This window comes from Lepidochelys kempii, chromosome 10 (genome assembly GCF_965140265.1).
Source record: "Lepidochelys kempii isolate rLepKem1 chromosome 10, rLepKem1.hap2, whole genome shotgun sequence".
In the NCBI taxonomy this organism is placed as follows: domain Eukaryota; kingdom Metazoa; phylum Chordata; order Testudines; family Cheloniidae; genus Lepidochelys; species Lepidochelys kempii.
Genome location: NC_133265.1, coordinates 58,738,069 through 58,759,034, shown reverse-complemented (window position 1 = coordinate 58,759,034; position 20,966 = coordinate 58,738,069). Strand labels below are relative to the sequence as shown.

Below are 20,966 nucleotides of genomic sequence, written 5' to 3'. Positions count from 1 at the left end.
AGCTATCTATAGTTTACTTCATGGTACACATACATAAGGGTCCAAACATTCCCGTGAACGTGCATGTGAAGCTTTCCATTGACTTTAATCACAGTAAGTTATCTAGTTATCTAGTCCATCCCAGTGCCAGTTGAATATTGTACCCAACAGCATACTATCTAGTGATTTTTCCAATATGATTTTAAGCAATCCAATTGTAGGGCTTCCTCCACCTTCTACAAGAGGTTATTCCATAATCTAATAGGTCTCCTGGGTGCTCCATTTGGCCCAAGTGTGTTTGTGTAGATATATAAACAAAATTCCAAAGAATCATCATATTGTAGGTAGAATCTGCTGCTTCTGTGAATTCTACTTACCCACAGGAATGGTCATTCCATGAATCTTGTCTGCCCAACCTGCATAATACCTCAGAGTTTTGATGACTCCCTGAAGATCTACATAGAAAGCCTGCAGAAAGGGTTTGCCACTATTCAGCGATTCCATGGTCTGGAGGACAAGAGAAAGTGAAGAGAATATGAACAAAGTAGCACATCAGGCTCTGCAGACTGCAATACTCCAACTGCTCATGTAATGACATTAGTGACAGATGAATAGAAATGAGGATCAAACCTTCCCCCAACATCAGGAACTTCACAGTAGTGATTAAGACCCCATTTTACTGCTACTGTATTTTTTTGGGGGGGAGGGGTGCTATAATACTAGGAACAAAGACTTCTCAAGAGTTGCATAGTGAAACTTTTGTCGAATATTTCAACTGATCTGAAACATACAGAATTTTTCTTGAAAAATCCTAGTAATTTTAAAAGTCCCTAAAATCCCTATGATTTTAAGTGTGTGTGTGTGTACACCTAATAGTCACTGTGATTAGTTCAAATACATAAACACAGCATTTCTTTAATCAGGAGCCAAGATAAAAATGCCTGTCAAACTAGGTTCTGCTATGTTCATGATAACAGCTGAGAAGGGACTCTTTGTAACTTTACATTAACTATCTGAATTCATAGAAGAATGGACGTATTCCTCTTTATATAATTGATGGGAATATAAAATTTTCTATAAACGGCTGCCAAAACCCCCATTGAGGCCTGAGATATCTACAGTGTACAGCCAGTTTATTTATTACCATCAAATACACAAGCTCTCCTCTAGGGAAGCTCATAATTTAACAAGCGAAGGGCCTCATTTTTAATTCAGTTTTCCTATTGACAACAGTATCTTATTAGGCATCCTCTTAAGAGTCCCTAAGATTGTTTAGTGAAAAGAATCCAATAAAATGTCCTTAGATGTTGACTAGCTGAACTAACTTTCAACAGTTAGCATTATCTAATAGAAATTGTTATGAATGAGCACAGTGGAGATAAGATAGCAGGTATGACACATGACTAGATACAGACCATAAATGTAATTTGTATACAGAAGAGTAGCGGCTTAATTCTGCACTGACTTACATCCCAAACTGAAGTCAGTAGCACTGCCTGTGATGCAATTCAGCAAAGAATTTGGCTCTAGACATACAAATCAAATGACAGGCATAATGAGCTTGGTTTGTTGTCCACTTCCTTCTCCCCATGGCGATTTTACAGCTTACACTGGTGGTAACATGATTTAAGTGTTGACAAAGCTGGAATTAAGATGTTCACCAGCTTAGTTCCAAAGCACTTGACATGCAGAAAACAACATTAACAATGCTTCAGTTTATAAGCTTAATGTATGTGCTAAATAGCATAATTTCTAAACTGTGCATTATTGGTTCAGTACTGCACAGCATTTCATCTATCATTTTATTAAGTAGTACCGCACAATTGGTTTTATGCAGTTATCCATTTTTTTATATTAGAACATAAAACCAAGTTACAAATACACACACACAGCCTGATCCAAAGCCCATTCGAGTCAATGGAAAACCTATTCAGACACACTAGCCAATCTGACACCAACATCATGCACATTTACACATCTATGAACTTATTTGCTCTCAGAATATAAAGCTCATACATGAAACAACTTCTGATTTCCCCCTACACCACTTACAGCAAGAATTGCCCTGTCTCTTTCAACCAAGTCCGCTAGTTTATCCAAGAGACGGCCTCTTTCCGATGCATCCATTCTCCTCCACACTGAGCCTAGAGAGAAAGCAAGGCGAGCTGCCCTCACTGCTTTGTCCGTATCAACCTGTTGAGGAGGAAGGAACAATAAAGCTTTGGGGTAAACACTAACAGAGTATTAGTTGGTATCTGAAATTTCTGAACGGACAATATACCATAATCATACTATGAGGGGCAGGAGTTAATAAAAGATTGGTCTATCATCAGTGAAGATTCTGGAGTGGACTAGTCAGAGGTGTGGGTTTTGGTCTAGTGTACATTTATAACCATTTCACAGGGATACTTTACCTTGTCAGCTTCCTGGATCTCACAGATTTGCTCTCCTGTTGATGGATTATATACTGGGAATATGTTCCCACTCTCAGAATTTTGCCACTCATTATTTATGAAAATCTAAAAAGGGGAAGAAGAAGAAGAAGAAGAAGAAGAAGAAGAAGAAGAAGAAGAAAAGGCACTTTAAAGCTTTGAATCATTCTGTAGTACCAGTCATTTAGCAAGTAGCATTTTACTCATATGAGAATCTCACTGAAGTCACATTAAAGCCATCAATAAAGGTCTGCAGACTCTGGCACCAAAGTGCTGAACTTATTTCTGCTTTACAATGTTCAAAAGTTAAGATGAAGGACCTGATCCTACTGTCACTGAAGTCAGGGGCCTAAGGCCTAGATCCTCAAAAGGTACGTAGTCTTCTACCTTCCGGTGATTTAATTGGAAGTTAGGAGCTTAAATACCTGGGAGGATCTGGGCTTACGTGGCCTGGTTGAAATTGAAATTTGCGACATCCACTGTACAAAAACAATCACATATCACTGACTTATGGGAGCAAAACCTTGAAACTACCAGGACTAAGGCAAGATGATGGATTAGTCACTCAAATCCCCATCTCAGCAAGTAAATGTTTCGTTACTGAAATAACCCAGACAATATTAAGTAATCTCAAACATCACAATTCTCCAAGAGATAGTCAGTTGATTATGACCAAATGGAAAAGTCACAGCACAGAATTAAATATCTGCACAGAACAATGGAAATTACTGTTAAGTCCTGTTAGTAATGATATCATCTTAATTGTCATGGACAAATCAAATGCAGATTTTAATTCTGCCTAGCAGTTGCTATTTTGGCAAAGGTTCATTACTGCGGGGCTCTGTGTTGGTAACTACATAGTAGGGGGTCCAAATTTCTACTGCATGACTTTGGAAAAAACAATACAAATTTTTATTAGCAAATATGAAATGCCCCCTTACAAATAATTCACTCTAGGGGGAAGTCCTGGACTCAGTGAAGTCAATGGAAGTTTTGCCATTGACTTCAGTGGGGGCAGGAGTTCCACCTTAGACTGGAGCGACAGGATTAAAGTTCAAAGCCCGTTTTCTGCAAGGCAGTTTAAATTGTGATTATAGGGTAGACCCCTTTCTTCGGTTACAGCACAGAAAGCCCCTTCTGGGCCCTTTGATCTTGCAAGAAGCTGAGTGACCCTTTGAGTCAATGGGAGTGAGGAGGCTCAGCATCAATCCTTCACTGCACACAGTGAAGGGACCAATCCTGCAAAGTGTTGAACATCCATCCACTTTGCCAGGAGACCTTTAACACCATGGCCGATGAGGCATATGCTGTACAGAGCTGTCTCTAAATTGTAGACATCACTACTCTACTGTTTATGGTTTATATTAAGATTTTTTAATGACAACTGATTTTTCTGGTATGCTGGGAGACCACAATGTGGGTGGCCATTACACAGTGGCACATGGAGCTTCTCATCCCATATACAGAGCTAATCAGAATTGCTTCCTTTCTCTGGCTCTGGGTCCAGTCCACCCCAAAAGGGGATAAGGAGAACATTGAGCCATGCTCTCCCATGTGTGCTAGCCCACGGAGCAGGAAAGCCAGGCAGATGGGAGTATGTTGCACTGCTGAAGATAGGATTTTTGTCTGACCACCCCAGGTATGGTGTGAGCACATTTCACAGTTTACTCAGGGTTATATGCACCCTGTACACGCTAACCATGAGTAAGGCACTCAGGATTGGACCCTTCATTCATAACAACAGGAAAGATCTATGTTACTCAGAGAATATCTGAACATTTGTTTTTATGTAGAAATCTGCAGAGTTCAAAATACATGGGTCATGATAGTTTGCTACTGGTAGACTGGAATGTGGCTGTCTCTGTTAGTGCTGTTCTCACCACCCAAAATACAAAAATTCAATGGTGACTTGGGCAATGACGTTGGGTGGAAGCCATAAGTTTCCATAAGTTTTCAGTGTGAACCCTTCTTCACTTGAAAACAGTCCATTTTCACTAAGAAAATCCACATCCCTCCATGAAATTCTTCATGAAACCTAGCTCATTTTCACTGGAAAAATACATGTATTTGGCAACAACTGGCCCACTTTTGAGTTCATAGCTACATGACAGGAGATGACTTCATGACACACATTTCATACCCTTCTCGCTTCCTCAGAGATCAGTTAATCCTCACTGCTGAGCCTGCTCAGACAAAAATGGTACTTCCTATTTAAGTAACCTAAACATCATAGACTTGTCTAGACAAAAGTCATGACTTTGTCACCCCTTTTGATTGCTGTTACTGCCATTGCAGGAGTCTGCGCTCTGACTTCTACACCTGGGAATCACGTGAAGGGATCGCTGTCATACTGACAAATGTGCCTCTGAAGCTGTGCTCTGGACATCCACCCACAGAACATGCTTAAGAGAGATGGCCAAGGGCCCTGACTTCCCTAACAAATGATGTGCCTGGATGATGGAGCCACACAAACAGATAAAAGAAAATTTAGAGAAAAATCTGGTGAGACAAACCCATGGCCTTATTTATCATGGGCAGGATTTTCCTGTAGGCAGGAGGCAGATTGTTATACTTTGCGACTTTCAGTTCCTCTGCTTCATCGGCCAGGGAGTTGATTTAGATCTCATGGTCACATCTTGCCATGGCCTTGAAAATGCCTTTCTGCCATTTACGTTCTCAAACATTTCCCTGCTTATATGCTTCTGCCTTTTTCACTAATATATCAAAGTCCTCTTCAGAAAGTTCAGGTTTGTTGCATGACCATCTGAAACTAATTGTTCCAGCCATGGCATGTGACATAGCATTACGTATACCACTTTAGGCGATCACCCATTTGTCCTAGAGAATCTGAAGTTTACATATGTGATCATCAACTGCCTGTGTGTATTTCAGGGCTTCAACAGGATCCTCGGACATTGGAGACACTGGACATTGACTGTTGGTGGACATCTGGCTTTTGAGGAGTTGGGAAATACAGTGAGACCTGAGGGAAGCTAGTCTTGGTCTGAGTTTGCTGGTGCTTCTGCACTGCCAAAGGCCTCATAAGATCTCACTATGGAGCAATTTCTGATGAGGATGTGGTCAGTTTCCTTCATGGCACATCCATTGTTTGAAATCTAGTTACTGTGATGGTTGTTAAGGTTAAAGTAAACCAGGAACCCATACGAGACAAGCCCTTTGCAGCACACGTCAAAAGCTGGGTGGTGGTGTCATGATTTGGGGAACCTTAACCAAAGCTGTCACAGTATCATACCGAGTTTGATCACAGCCAGTCACGGCACTGAAATCTCCAAGAACTAGCAGTGTGTCATATGGCGGAGTTGACTGGATTTTTGCTGCTAGCTGGTGATACAGTGCCACCTTGGCACAGAGCCATCATGCACCTGGCTGGCAGCCATAAACAGCCTTCTAACATCCCCATCACAAAACCAGACAGCTCTCCCTGCTCATCAGTGGACGAGGCCCTGGACAGATGGAAAACACATTACAAAAATGTGCTGAACCACATACATGCTAATGACTGTCCAGAGCTATGTGACCTGGCACACCACAAAGCTGCAGAGCCAGAGATGCACACTGATCCTTCATCATCCAAGGAAGTATGAAAGGTCATCCAAAAGTTACAGAATGGACATGCTGCTGGACCTGATGGCATTCCACCCTAGCTACTCAAAGATGCTTTGGAACCAGTGAGCGTTGGCCTGCATCAGCTGTTCCTATGTGTGAGCATCAGCAGAAGGGAAAGATGACATCTTAGTGTCCCTGTACTAGGGCAAAGCATCTCACACCAAATGTAGCAACTGCAGGCCAATCTCATTATTATAAGTCCCTGGAATGGTCTTCACTTGCATTCGGCTTGGCAGGATGCAGCTGCTCCTTAACAGACATTGTCATCCACGCAATCAGATTTCACTGTTGGGTGGTCCACAATGGATGATGACTTTACCTGCTGGCTGAGCTGCATTTCTGCTTCATGTGGCATTTATCAATATCAACATGGTTTTTGATTCAGTTGGCAGATCAGGATTTTGGCTCACACTGAAAAGAATTGGCGTTCCAGATGTTTTGCTAAATCTGGTACATGATCGTCACATCAGTCCCACTGTAAGAGTGCGCATTTGTTCTCAGCTTTCACAGCTTCTACCCAACCTCAGCTGCATGGCAGGGATGCATTCTCACCCTGGCACTAGTCTGTCAAACTATCAAGTGGATATTAGCACTTGCTGCGCCACATGTTGGAATCAAGATTGGTCAAGAAGTGTTCACTGACCAAGACTATGCCAGCGGTGGTGCGATACTTGTGAAAAAGCCAGAGAATTTCAATCCCCAGTCTCCAAGACACTACCTGCACTGTGGAGGCATCTCATGACAGAAGGCCAAGGTTCAGAACCTCAGATCTGGGCCAACAGAACCCTTGGTGCAGGTGGGGTTGAGTGTTGACTAGATTATCTACCTAGACTGCCAGCAGAGTCAAACAGTCACACCAAACTGGACTTTCTTCAACAATTAGGTCTCACTGTCTTTTGCATGAAGTCCATGTCTAACTTATGGATGGAAAAACGTCTTTGCCCTAAGACAAAGTTCAGACTCTATCAAACTTGTGTACTACCTGTATTGCTGTATGGGTCAGAAACCTGGACCCACTTACAGGCAGACACAGAGCGTCTAGAGGTATTCCATATGCACTGTCATCATCAAATTCTGAGGATAAAGTGGTTTGACTTTGTGCAAAATGTCATAATCTTGCAGAGATCTGATCTTCCTTCAACAGCTCATTATATTCCAAAGTGGTGTTGCATGCTTTTTGGCCACGATACCAGGAAAACACTGCAGCACACTATGCTCTCAAACTCTTCAACAATGTGCAAAGTTTTGCACACCTTACCCTGCCTGACACTGCCTGCAAAGACACCCCAGAGATTTGTGAATTTGCAGGATTGAGCCAGATCTGGGCACTTCCATATACCTAGTGTGACACCATCCATTATAATCACTCTGGCTGGCACAATACTCCTCAGTTGACTGTGTGTGTTTGATAATTCCATGGGGGTTTGAATTTTGGTGAAACTCATCTGACTACAAATAGATCCATAATTCTATTTTTCACTGTGCAAAGAACATATAAGATTAGAACTGTTGCGGAGCTGGCTTCTACTAGAGAGACCAGGATCTAAAAGTCTGTACACATGGCTTGGAGCCAGGAACTCCTCCATTCCAATAATGGCTTTCACAATTTCTTCCACTGTCGCCTTGGGCAAGTCACTTTGCCTTCTGTCTTAATTTCCCTGTCTGTAATGCAGGGCTAGTAACACTTGCCTGCCTCTCTGGGGTAACAAGGGTTAACTAGCCAATGTTATAACTTACTTGGACCTTGAAAAAAGCACCAGCTTTAGAGGTCTTTGTAACATTGAATCATTGACTAGTGAGAAAGATCATATAAGGCTGCAGTCTGTCTCCTGGGAAGTGAGGGAGTGAGAAAGATAGTAAAAAGATAAGGAGAAACCAGATACAAGGAAATTCTTAATGAGAAAGGAAAGACAAAAGGATACTCTTCGAAAAATAAACTGGAGAATTATAAATTATTGCTATTTTAGAAAACTCAATGAGGAACCTACAGAGGAGGCATTGTCATACAGAAATAAATAAAGGCCTATAAACCGAGAGAGAAATGTGAAGGACAGTGTGTGGATCTGATTTTTTTTTTTAAAGTCAAGGGTGAGACTTGGACCTGGAGAGAGAGAGAGACAAACACACACACAAGTTAATTGTGCACACCAATGGGCAATTACAAGCGCAAGATGGATCTGCGTGTACATGGATTTGGTGGATCTCAGCTTTCTGGATTTTTATGGACTGGGCCACTGGAAGGTAACTAATTCTGAATGACTTGATGTGAAAATATTGTAGAGATGATGGATGTGTGTTCTGTATTCACAGTGGCCCATAGCAGAGAGGGACTGAGCCCCAACTGGTCCCTTCCCTGCACCCACCATTGAACTCATCTGGGGACACCTCCCGTAACCAAGACCCACCCTGCCTCCTTTTCCTTCTCCCAGACGAGGCCAGCCCTATGAGCAAAGGAGACTGCACCCCCATAGGAGCTCTGTAGGCAGTGTCAGCAGCAGGGCAGAGCGGCAAGGCACTTTCAGAACCCCTGGACTCTGGACATCCTTTCCTCACTGCTAATTTGTTGCTAGCTGCTAACTCCTCACACTGCTTTCCTTCACATTCTCTTTGCCCTGCTCCTCTCTATCCCACTGCAGTGTCCCCTTGCCTTTCCTTTCTTCCTTCCGCTCCCCTAGTTCTAAAAAATTCACCCCCTCCACCAGCTTCACCTTCACAGTATAAATAAGCTTGGGCCTAACATGGCATTTGCCAGATATCATTTTGTTTGGATGTTGCACCCTTGGTCTGGCAGGGGTATTGACTGTAAGCTCATTAGACGAAGGACTGTGTTGTCCTACTGGTTTGTACAACACCTAAAAAATGGGGCTTTGCTCCCAACTGGGACACTATGGTGCTTACCCAACAGAAATAATAAAACTCATCATCTGTAGTAACACCACGTGCTGGACTCATCCGGCATGTTATTGTCACTTCTTAGCGTATATTTTAAACCAGATTTGATATTACAAACAAAGAGCTGGCTATGACCTGTGTAGAACAAGGATTTTGCTGGCAGCCTTTCCACTGACTTTAATCGACTTTACATTAGGCTCATACTGGGGCGGGGGGTGGGGGGGGAAGGAGGCTCTCCAGAAGCAGATGGCCAGGGAGGTGGCAAGGATGTTTGTCCAAGGTTGCAGAGTGCACAGAGACATGAAGCGTCTTACTTAATTTTTCTGTCTTGAAGTAATAAAACATTTGGACTGAATAAAAGAAGTTGAGATGGGAGGGAAGGAGAACAGGGGGCAGGAACAGCAGTTTGGTTTTCTTCCCGGATGGAATTGCTCTGGTTTTGTAAAAAGCTTAACAAATGCCACAACATGTTCTGCTGGGACCAACAACAATCATCAAGTTCACCAGTATGTAGGACATGTATATATTGTTAAAATGCATTTCAAAGCAGGGACTGGATATAGCAACACAGAAGTCACAAAACTAACTTGACCTATCTGATGTAATATTTTTATTCAATACTCCATTTATCCCCATAGTGTTTAAAAAGCAGCACCAGCAAAGGTTCTTAGATAGGGCACGGGAAAGATCTGTTTGGCATAATGTTGAGGTAGAAGGCAAAAGAAATTGCTACTGTTAATGGTTAATGTTAGTTTCTTCCTGTTCCACTTTCTATAAACAAGGTAATGCCTATACAAGCTCATTACTGTAAACTGAGCACATTTAAATTGGCAGTAAAATCAGAGTATTTACTCTAGTGCACATATAAAGTACCTCGTCCAATGTTTTGGAACAGTTTCAAGTCTTGAAATCCAGCAGCTGGCGGCTTTACAAGCAAAACGTTACACTTAAATAACTCACTTTTGAAAGTTTTAGGTGTTCTGTGTCAGGTAGTACCATTCAGCAGACATTCATACCACCAAGACCCAGATTCTTTTGCAATAAATTTGCATTCACTAGAGCTTTTATAACTCTTCCAGCACTACTGACTCCAATGGCTGTTGATTAAATGTATATATCCTGTACATTTAATCTGACTTTCATTATGGCCACTTCATAAAAATGCCATGGAATGGACAAGTGATGACACATTGCAAGGACAAGGAATCCCTGCAAAGCCTCAAATTGGGTTTTTTTTTCTTCCTTATTTATAGTGACCATTGTAGTGGCTCGCTCTAAATCAGGGAAAATATTTGACAGCAAATGTTCCTATCTATGGATTATATATAACCCATCCTAAACACCAGATGAAAAAAGGGATAACCCTAGGAAAAGAAGGGCTTGCTTCCATGTAAATCATGCTACAAATTGGACAACACCCAGCGAGCTCATTGTTCAACCTCAATTGTGAAAGCTATTCACATTTACTATTCCCCTGGAATCAATGTTAATTAAGGCTGAGTGAGGCCATAAATCAGCCCTTGGTTTTTACAACTTAATTCAGCATTAAGCATATATATTTAAATAAAAGGTAACTGATTAACCACTTGAGTTTTCCAGGAGTTGCTGAAGTAATTTGTTTTTGTTTGAATCCTAGTGTTCACTTTTGTGGTTTGCAATAGGGAAAAGAATAAGTATACAGTATGTCATGTATTAGCTATGTGGCAATGTGAGTAGTTAAGTAATCTAGCCCACTGGGTGTTGTCAATGAAACTGTGCCAAACGAGGGGGAAAATAGTGGAGAGATTTTGGAAGCAATGCAGTAAGCATTAAGTTTGCCATCTAGCCTCATTTAAGTGAGTACTTCAGCCATGTCAGACCAGTAAGAGAGAATAGAAACTCTCCCATTTTATTCGTGTTCCTTTTCAAATAGCCCACAAATCTATCCAGTACAATGAACTGACCAATCATAATGCATCAGTGCTGACGCCATAATGTAACAGGTGGGGGAGGTTGTTATTCACTGTTCAAAGTGCCATCTATTCACAAGGGGCATCAACAAGAGGGCCCTCTTGCCCAACTCTTGTGATGGGCTCAAAACACTTTTCCAAAAGAGTAGGGATATTCCTGCTGTCATCAGAGATGAAGAGAGGGGAGGAAAAAGAGGGGGAATTGTACTGGAGCCCTGAGCTCAGGTCCCTCCACCCCCCTATCCCAAAATCGTCTGTAACATCTAAGTAAAATGAAATGGGAGAGGGTGTGTCCCCATATTTCTCTTGCCAGGCGAGGGTTTCGTGGTTAATATTCTCACTCACTCTCATGCACACACACATAGACAGTTTCTAATCCAGAGCTTTGAATGCCTAATGGTTGCCCCAATTTTTGCCTGGGGAATCACGTCATTAGTAGGGCCTTGGTTAATCACATACACATCCCATTGACTTCACTGGGCGTTGTAACCAAGGGAAGCATTGGCCCATTGATTAGGACACATGGCTGTCCCAAACACGACGGGATACCTAGAAAAATGAAACCTGTGGTATCATCCTGAATATTATAGAAAACAAGCACTGGATTTCTTGGTGTCACCTGGAGATACTGCAGACATATAATCTCAGTCCTATTTTTTATTTTGGATCATGCATTATGGTATATATGGCCTGAATTTTAAAGCTACTGAGAACTGGCCTTAGTAGGATTTGTGGATGTTCATCGTTTCTGAAAAATCAGGGTAGTAGTAGCAGCTGTTTTAGCCTAACGCAAAGCAGTCTAAGCTTCATGAAGAAACCATTATAATAGCCCAGTTAACTAGTAGTCTGTCCCAGTTGAGGCTTGATCATTATTAGTAACAATGTTCACCTCAAAACATCGCTGTAATTCATTTCTAGAACATGATCGGTAAGCAAATTTATGTTTACAAACTCCTATTAAGTGACACCCCCTGCTTCCCCCGCCCCCCCCCCACACACAAATATGCCACAGAGCTAATATCTTCTGTGCTGCTCTGAATCGAAAGAAATTTGTTTTTGTTGAATTACAAATTCCTTCTGATGTTTACCCTGGGGCTAACTCTGGCTTTGGGAAGCGGAACTGATTTTTAAATCCACCAGGGATTCCTGCATGTTCATTGCCTCTCATGCTTACTGTCTTCTCTAAAAATATGCAGGAACAATAGCATTGGGGTTGTTTTAATTCAGCAGAGCAATCAACACAGGTGGCAACAATGTAACTTTTCATTTCCTTTTTTTAAAATGTTCTCAGATGATGTGCTAGTGAAATGGATGATTTACATTCCTAATTCAATATTGCTTAGTGATGATGTCATCAGACTTTTTCTATAAGATCCCCAGGTGCACAAGTAAGAACCTCCGCCAGTGGACAGACAGTGGCCTAGCTTTCAGTTCCTTTGAGATAGAATTATTTTCCCATGGATTTAATAAACAGTGTTTTTGTACTTTTGCTGATCCAAAAATGTTTTTTTGGTACAGGAAGAGGATTTTAACATCCAAATAATAATGGCTTCCCACAGGAGACATGGTTCTGGATGAATGCAGGAATGAATGGGAATTTCCTAACTCAATTGATTTAGTAGCTGGTTATAGTTTTGTTCTATCAAAGTGATCCCTTTTTCATATGTGGCTTTTTTCCTTGGAGAGCCTTCAACGCCAAGGCTACAAGAGAGGGGGAGGGGGGCATCAGATGCCAAAGTACTTTATGAAGGAATCACAGCTGTTTGGCCCCCAGCATCTTCTCATAGCTGGAGGAATTAAGAAATACATAATAGCACTTTTCGGGAGTGGGGGTGGGGGGAGGCACACTTTTAGAGGCATGCAAAAAATTCAGCATCAGTCCCTTGGTAAATGTTTCATAACATCACAGATACTGGGCACCTGTACCTCAGTCTGGTCAGGAAATTTCATATCCTTTCCCATCTCAGCAACTTCATTTCCTCTCCTTTGGAAACATTTCAGGAGTTCTAACAGTTCGTCATTGGGAAGGGAATGAACTAGACAGGATTGCCAATCAGAGGTGCAGCTTGTTTATTTTCTCAGGCTTTGTTTTCCTTCACTTTTATGGCTGCCTTGATACAACAAGCCTCCAGCATTCTAGACAGTGTGTCACAGGGCATTTCTGTGATTGCCTGGGAATCGACAGGTGGCTACAGAATCCGGAAAAATCCATATTTTATAAACTAGCGTCATGATGGCAAAATACAATCTTGGCATGTCGGTGGAGAACTTGGTGATTGGTCAACAAACTAACTATAAATAAAATAAGGTGTAGTGCAGTGAATGAACAGAGTACACAGTGCTTTGCAGTGGCTGCTAAACAAACGATATGGGCTATGCACTTTTAAGCAATGTGGAGTTCTGTTTATAAAGCCAGTGGCACGACATGGTCCAATGTTTGGGCCGTGCCAGTGATGGGACCACTTTTGAACCTGAATCAATAGATGGATAGAAGAATCACAGCTAGAGGCAGGATATACAGATTAATGGTATAAACTGCCAGTGGCTATTCTGTTGTTCACTAAAGCAATGCTGAGGGAACAGTGTGGCTCCCATTGAAGTTGTCCAGCGTTTGTTTTCATAATAAGGTGTCTTTCAAATGGGGACTGTTTGTAATCACTTTAATTAGAGTGACAATGAACTGTGAACAAGATTTAAACTCTGGCAAGCAAGCCAGGACTTCCAATGAACTGCTGTTCCATCATGAGGGGACCAATCCCATTTGCACTGAAGTAAATAGAAAAACTCTAACGGACTTCAAAGGGAGCAGAAGCAGGCCCCTAGGTGATGAAAAGGTAGCTACGCAAGCAGCCAGTAGGGAGATGTTTGTATTGGGAGGTTCCATTGCTTTACTGGAGACTGAAACCAGCCAGAAAGACTGCGAATCCCACACGCACGTTGATTTTCCTTCTTTGGCTGCCTGTCTGTTGACTTTTATTCAGCTCTGCCTGACCTCCCAAATAAGAAGAGATTTCTAAAGGAAGAAGAGCATTCTTTTTTTTACCAGGTGGGATTTTTCCCAGCTCTAATTTGGATGTAGAGCCAGGAACAAGTTGTCATGGCCCTTAAGGAAACACTGCCATAGAATGGGGTTTTCATTCGTTAACTCAAATTTAGGTTTTATTAAAAAACACAAGATACAAAATATCTAAAATCCAAAATGTATCAAGTGGGAAATTTAGAACATTTGCAACTAGGGACTAAAGTATAAGAACCAGAATGGGGAATTGCCTAGAAACTGACACAGTGAAAGTGACATGACAAGCCCAGTTTCATTGTCACTACTGGATGAAATGCAAAACACTTCAGGTGAAAAGTAAACTATTTTTTTAAATTTCTCTTTTGAATAATCTAAAATGTTGTCCACAACAGATAAGATCTTTATGAACTATACTGGGACAATTTAATCCTACTGTAACTTCATTAGCTTTGTTAGACTGGGAAAGGATTTGGCCCACTATTTTTGTTTTAACATTGTCCTTTAAGTCCTATTTCAAAGAGAAGAATCTAGTTTCCTACTGACAAAGACAGTCCCCCCCCCCCCCGTCCATGTAAGAGTGATTCCATTTTAATGTGGTTCAAGTCTCAGAGATTTTATTTTAATTAAAAGCAAGTGGGACATTAAACTATACACAACTGATGGGACAAACAGCTTCTCTCTCTCTCTAGTGTTCCAGACCATCAAAAGAAGCCTCATACTGAAGCCTTTATTCAGCCAGTAAGTCCCAGATAAAGTCAGTGGGTGAAGTTCTGGCCTGCCGCAGTTCCATGGATTGGGATGGATTGAAATGGAGTAGAGTCACCTTTACCACCCCTTTGAGCCTTATCCCAAGTGCGGTGTGTCTGGATAGCTCTGATTGGGGCCTACCGCTTTTCTGGATATAATCCTCAAACAACAAGGGCTTGATCCAAAATCCATTGAAGTCAATGACGGTCTTTCCATTCACTGCACTGGGGTGTGGATCAGGATTTAAGTTTTTAAAATAGTAAAGTACATCAATATCTTGAGAACAGAGTTTCAGGGCCAGATCCTGCTCTTACTTATACCAGTGTAAATCAGGAGTCACTCCATTGCAATGTCCATTGAGTTAAAACGGTACAGCTGGAAGTGGCTGTGGCTTGAGGAGAAGTTCTGTGGGAAATTCAACTCCTGAGTAGTAGTGGGAGACACTGATCGGGTTTGACAACCTCCTGTCAATCGGTTGTGCAAGTGGAATGTAACATGATTTTTCTTCTCCCTATGAAACAAAATCCTCGCACCAAATGTTTGATCTGCCTATCTCCCTGGCTTAATTAGTCTTCTGTCTTTCTGAGAGTTGAGTCTGCTCTTTTGCAAATGGCAGCACATCAGACAAGGGGAGACCTGTCGTGTTTATTTTCTAAGCCATAGGGGACACCTATTTGAAAAAACATCCAGCTTATCTAAATGTTTTTGTTTGTATGATTTTGAATTAGGAGGTTTGGGTAATTAGTTGAGGAGATTAAGTATGTCTTAACAACGTGCAGTAGTAGCATGCTTACTTAACTTGTTTCCTTCACAAGTATTTCCTGCATAAAACCTAGTCTGCCAAACACCGATTATATCCTTTTCTATTTGAGTTTCTCACTGTGGCACATGCTGATGAAGCAGCCGTTATTTTAATTCAGTCACACTAAAGGGATTAATTTTGCGTTTGGTTCTTCCAGAAAATACTCTAGGAGGGAAAAAATATATCAAAGTGCATTGTTTGTTACACTGTCCTTGTAACAGATCAGAAACATCTTATTAGTTTTGGTTGTATTATTGCAGCCTATAAACACAATTTTACACGCAGCACTGGAAGTAATTGCTTTTCTCAAAGTAATTTGCACCTTTTCATTTAATGAAGAATTTATCTGCTGATAGTAGCACAATACAGGGACAATTACACTTGCACTAGTCCAGCTAATATTTCATGTAATCCTAACAAAACTTTCAGTCATGCTTTCAGTAGTGGGGCTCTCTTTAATTTCTGGTGAAACTCTCCGCTGTCTTAATCTGCCCTGCATCAGAAAGGGTTTTGTTGGAAACTAGGAAATTCCTGAAACATTTATTATGCACTGGATCTGCCATTTAGAGAAAAGAAACGCCATTCGTGAACAAGTAACTGCAAATTTGGTTACATGTGAGGGGAAAAATTATGTTTAGGTCACACAGTCCATCTGGTTGATTGCACTTACTGAGACCTAAAAATTAAACAATGAGAGATTTCTAAAAATTCATTGTCAGGAACTGGGGGGAGGGAGGAGGTATTTGTTTTGAAAATCAATTATTGAGCTGCCAGTTCACTTTAATGAAGTTGTGGCAATTAAGAAACGGATCCTGGAAACCCTTCCTTTCACCAGTATCCTTACACAAGGACTTCCATTTTAGGCAGTGGGCATAAGGACTATTCAGATAAGGATTTTTTTTAGAAATGAATCTAAGATTGAACATCATGTTTTTTCCTGAATCATGCATAGGTGCTTGTGTGCTGTGCTTGTTGTTGTGCATCTCAGCACTGATTTTGTAGTTAAATAATACTACAAAACAGAATTACGTGTTCATTTTTGCATGGGAGAATGATTCTAATATTTAAATGAAGACGGCAACATTAGTCTTCAAAATTGTTTGTAGTTAACTATTTGCTATTTCACATGTTCATTACCAAAGTGCAGGGTGTTGCTTACAAACTAGGCCACATTTTAGCTGCTCTACATAAGTATTTCTCCTGCTAAGATCTTGAACATTACAGACAACTCTGCCCTCAGAAAAATGTCATGGAAGAGTTCAGTTTGACTTGAAAGTCCCACATGAGAAAATCACTTTATAACCACATATGAGAAATTGCTGGAATGTCAACTTCGTTTGCAGTGGCCCCATATGGCCCGATCACTCTCCCTGGCATGATAAATCACTGGCAGAATCCTTACCTTAGCACGTTTGATCTCAGCTCAGCAAGACTTGGTTTTGATGTGAAGAACTCCAGATCTGTTAGGTCAGAGACAAATAGCAGAGCCACTGACCTGCAAAGTGCTAAGTCTATATTAGACCCAAGTGAACAGTCATGGCTTCTGGAAAATTTGCCCCCACTGGTATCCCACTAACCTACTTAATGTTTGCAAATATTTCTGTTAGAGCATTTTGAACGTATTTGCTAAATGATACCGATGAAACTTCCTTTTATTGTAGGTCCTGCAGTGCAAAAATTACCTAAAAGTGAAAAACCAGACAGCCCAAAAAGCATTTAGGAATAAACCTTGGATTAACTGTTATAATTGTCAACACTTCAGGGATATATAAAATCAAGCTGAATATTTATCAGCCTGATTGGATTTCTGTGGAACAGCTATACATTTTAAAGTTTACACTAACCCTGTTCTACCCAAAGTGCATTCACTGATATATCTAGTAATCATGATATTCACTAATACATCTAATAAGATACATGCAGGTGATTATTTGACTTCCCAGACTGGTTATAACTGAAGACCCCAAGCCACAAAATCTTGATCTAAATCTGAACTTTCCCAAAGTTCTGGAGGCCCTTATTTCTGGGGATCAGTTCTGGGTCTGATACAGGTTAAATTGTCACTTGTCTCTAGGATACTATGCAGGAACATTAACCTTCCTGAAAATGGGACATTATTAATGGGCTTCAGAAAGAGAATAGCTTGGCATCATCAGCATTAAGTTACGTCACATTATGTACCACTTACACTGTAGGGAATACCACCTGTGACATCCTTGGTGAAAGCCTTTAAAACAAGTTGTTGTGTTTGGTAGATGCAGGCGTGAAGTAATTCCCAAAAGACTAATTTGGAAACTCTTTCATCAATTGCTCTTCAAAAAGATATAGAACACATCATCTCTCCTCTTCTCCAAAATGACAGTGGAATCTCTTTGCTCACAGGCACAGATGAACAGGGGCTTTTCTTTCCAACAAAGGAGTTTGCAAGGGTTTTGATTTGTTTATTTTAAACATGGTTTCTCTCTTGAAGGAAATAAAACTTTAGTTAGAGTCCCTTGCCTCAGAGTTCAATTTTGATTCCTCCTTCAGTTATTTCAGTCAATTAGCCATTGAGTCCACAAATAGAAAATTGGAACAGTCCATTCGACTTACTTTCTATTATCCATAAGGCTGATTGGGGAAGGCTGGGATTAAGTTGTCAAAAGTATCCCACTGTGTTTGGATATCTGACAGATTTACACCCCAAGGTACACTGTGGTGCTAAGACGAAAATTGGATGTGAAGAGTTCTTGCAGGAGTTGATTACAGTGCTGAGCAAATAAAACACTTAGGGGTATAACAAAATAATGCCAATATTTAATGGTGTTTAACACTAGTCTTTTTATAATTGTGAGCTATTCATTATGACCTGCATGAAAAATGAGCTCTTTTATTTACCTCTAAATAGAAGCAGACCAATAATTTTAGGTGTGTAAATTAAAAACATAAGCCTCACCTTTTGCCAAACAAACAGCTTTTACAATATGGACTAAGGCAAAACCAAAACCCCACAACCCAGAGATTTCCCTAAATGACCAGAGTGGGTTATAAGTCTTGTGTGTGTAGCCTTCCCTACACACACATGTTCATTTATCTAATCCTGAGAATTTTTCCATTTGCTTTCAAATCACTGTTTCTCTTCCTCTTTCCAAACGACTCCCCTTTTACTCTGCTGGAACCCCTTGTAATGATACCAGAATGTGGGCAAAGCTCATTAGTCTCCCTGCTGTTTACAAGACAGGATTTATGCTCAATGTAGTGAACACAGTGACACTTGATCACTAAATGGCTAGAACCACCATCAAGGCTTTAATCTGAGAAATTTTTCACCCAGACAGTGCAAATACCTATCAGCATGTAGAAGCATGAAGAGCCATATTAATTACAGCTAGCACATGTAGACCAATAACTAACCTTCTCTAAAGAGCACACCAATAAATACCCATTTGCGAAGGTTAATTTAATACAACCCTTGGCTGTTATCTGGTATAGGATATGTCGCCAATTCAATCCATTAAGTAATAACTGAACTCTCAGGGGGCCTAGTTGAAGTCAAATGTTGTTATTCCAGGTTCACTGCTTTTAGTCTCCCTAAAGACCATTTAGGCAAACAGATGGAAGAGCTGACTACAAAGGCTCTCAGTCACAGAGAGCCACTTTGTGAAAACAGGTAACTGATTTCCTGGTCAGAAGCCTTTATCAAGTACTCTGCGTGTGTGCGCGCCCACACTTGTATTTAGAGAGACAACCCAAAAAAGAAAAGCAATTTGTTCTTGCTCCATGTGTAACCAGAGGGAAAGTCAGGCTGCCATAAAAACAGCTTTCTTTCAAAATGAGTCGATTAAAAAAAGCAGTGAGAGATACAGAGACTATCATAGACTGAGCTAAAAAAAATATCAGGGACTAGATGGAGTTATGTCGATTTACACCAGCTGAGAATCTGGCCCCAAAAGCTCTATGCAACCTGGCCCACCTGGGTAGATGGGGGTGGGGGACGCTGAGCTGTTCCAGTTGCTGGATATCTCTGCCTGTGGGGTTGGGGTACTTTTCATATTAAATATCAGGGCCTCACCTCCCCGCACCCCTTTAAAAAAAAAAAGGAGGACCTTATTAAGCTCTTTGGAAGACCTGAATAGTGATGTCACAAGTGGGAATGACCTTAGCTGTAGGTCGTCTTCTCCACACCCTGTCACTCCAAACAATTCTGATATTCATAGAAAAATAAAAAGGGGGGTAGCATTTCAGGGTACAGCCTCATGTGACCTCATTATTCAGATCTCCCATCAAAATCTGAACCTAATATCTCCAATGAACAGCAGCAGCAAAACTCCCAAACACGGAGTCCATCTTCATGCTACATCAAGAAGCAGCAAAGAGCAGAAAGCAAATGTAAGATTGCGTGTGTGTGTGTGTGTACACAACATATAATACACTAAGTTCAGCCTTCTGAGCATTTGAGGAAGCAGCCCAATTCCAAAAGTGCATTGTATTGTCCAGGGCTCTCAGCCTGTTAATTTGTCTCCAGTGTTACGACTGTCCCTGAGGTCTTTGATACTCATGCATCTCTGCAGGGGGAGTAATTTAGAGAACTCACTGCTTGGACTATTTAAAATATGCCATTTCTCTGTTCAAAGACAAGGGAAGCACATGGCCTAATTGATGCAGTGAAGGATGGGGAAGTCAGGAGCTCTGGATTCGAGTCCTGACTCTAACACTGACTTGTATAACCTTGTGCTGGTCACCATGACCACCTTCAGGCCTGAGCTTCCCTATCTGTAAAAAAGACCTAACGCTCACCAGTCTCCCAGGAATGGTGGGAGGCTGAAGTAATTGATGTTTGTTAGAAGCTTTGAGATCCTTGGAGGGAAAGTGCTGAGTATTATTTATTGCACTAGAATGACTTTAGGTAAAAATGTCTTTACCAAAATAACAAATGGTTTTTAAATGATTATCAAAGGGCTCAGACCAGTAGGACCAGGTTAGTATAGTACAGACATGTTGCTCTGGAGACCTGGGCTGCTTGCCTAAAAAGTACAGGTGCGGAGTTAGGGCCTGCTCCAGTTCAGTGAAGTCAATGGAGAGCGTTCCATTGACTTCAATGGGCTTTGGATCAGACCCTTAGTAGAAGTGGCTGGGGAATTATGGTAAAGACAAGGAAAGACCAAGAAAGCCTCATGGGTGATGGAGAAGTCAGGGCTGAAATCTTATTAAGATCTGTCACAGACACAGTGTAATGGTAGCCTCAGTACCTCAGGCATCTAGGAAGAAAAACGGCTGGATCAGGTATTTTAAGTTTGCAAACATTACAATTAAATAAAAACAATGTTAAACAAGTGAAGACTATTGTAGGTCTCTGATCAGGATGATCCTGGGTTCAGTTATTGACTCCTATTTGGGCTTACCCCTCTGTACTCAAGTGGGAAGACTCGCTCACTTGCAGCGGCTTTGGATCAGCCCCTTTGTTAGCTTCAGGAGCTGTAAGTTCTTGTCAGAACTTTCAGGATGCCCCAGTACAGGAACTGCTAGAACCATCCTTTCCA

At 41.2% G+C, this 20,966-nt stretch overlaps 1 protein-coding gene across 1 annotated transcript in view; it reads right to left on the bottom strand.

Annotated features, from left to right (window-relative positions):
- ALDH1A2 (aldehyde dehydrogenase 1 family member A2) overlaps window positions 1-20,966 on the bottom strand; it is a 66,921-nt gene that overhangs the window by 34,448 nt on the left and 11,507 nt on the right. Inside the window, exons 2-4 of the mRNA XM_073303757.1 lie at window positions 2,394-2,498; window positions 2,032-2,172; window positions 357-486 (exon numbers count right to left, since the gene is read on the bottom strand). Coding sequence (XP_073159858.1) covers window positions 357-486; window positions 2,032-2,172; window positions 2,394-2,498 — 376 coding nt within the window. The remainder of the gene's footprint in view (window positions 1-356; window positions 487-2,031; window positions 2,173-2,393; window positions 2,499-20,966) is intronic.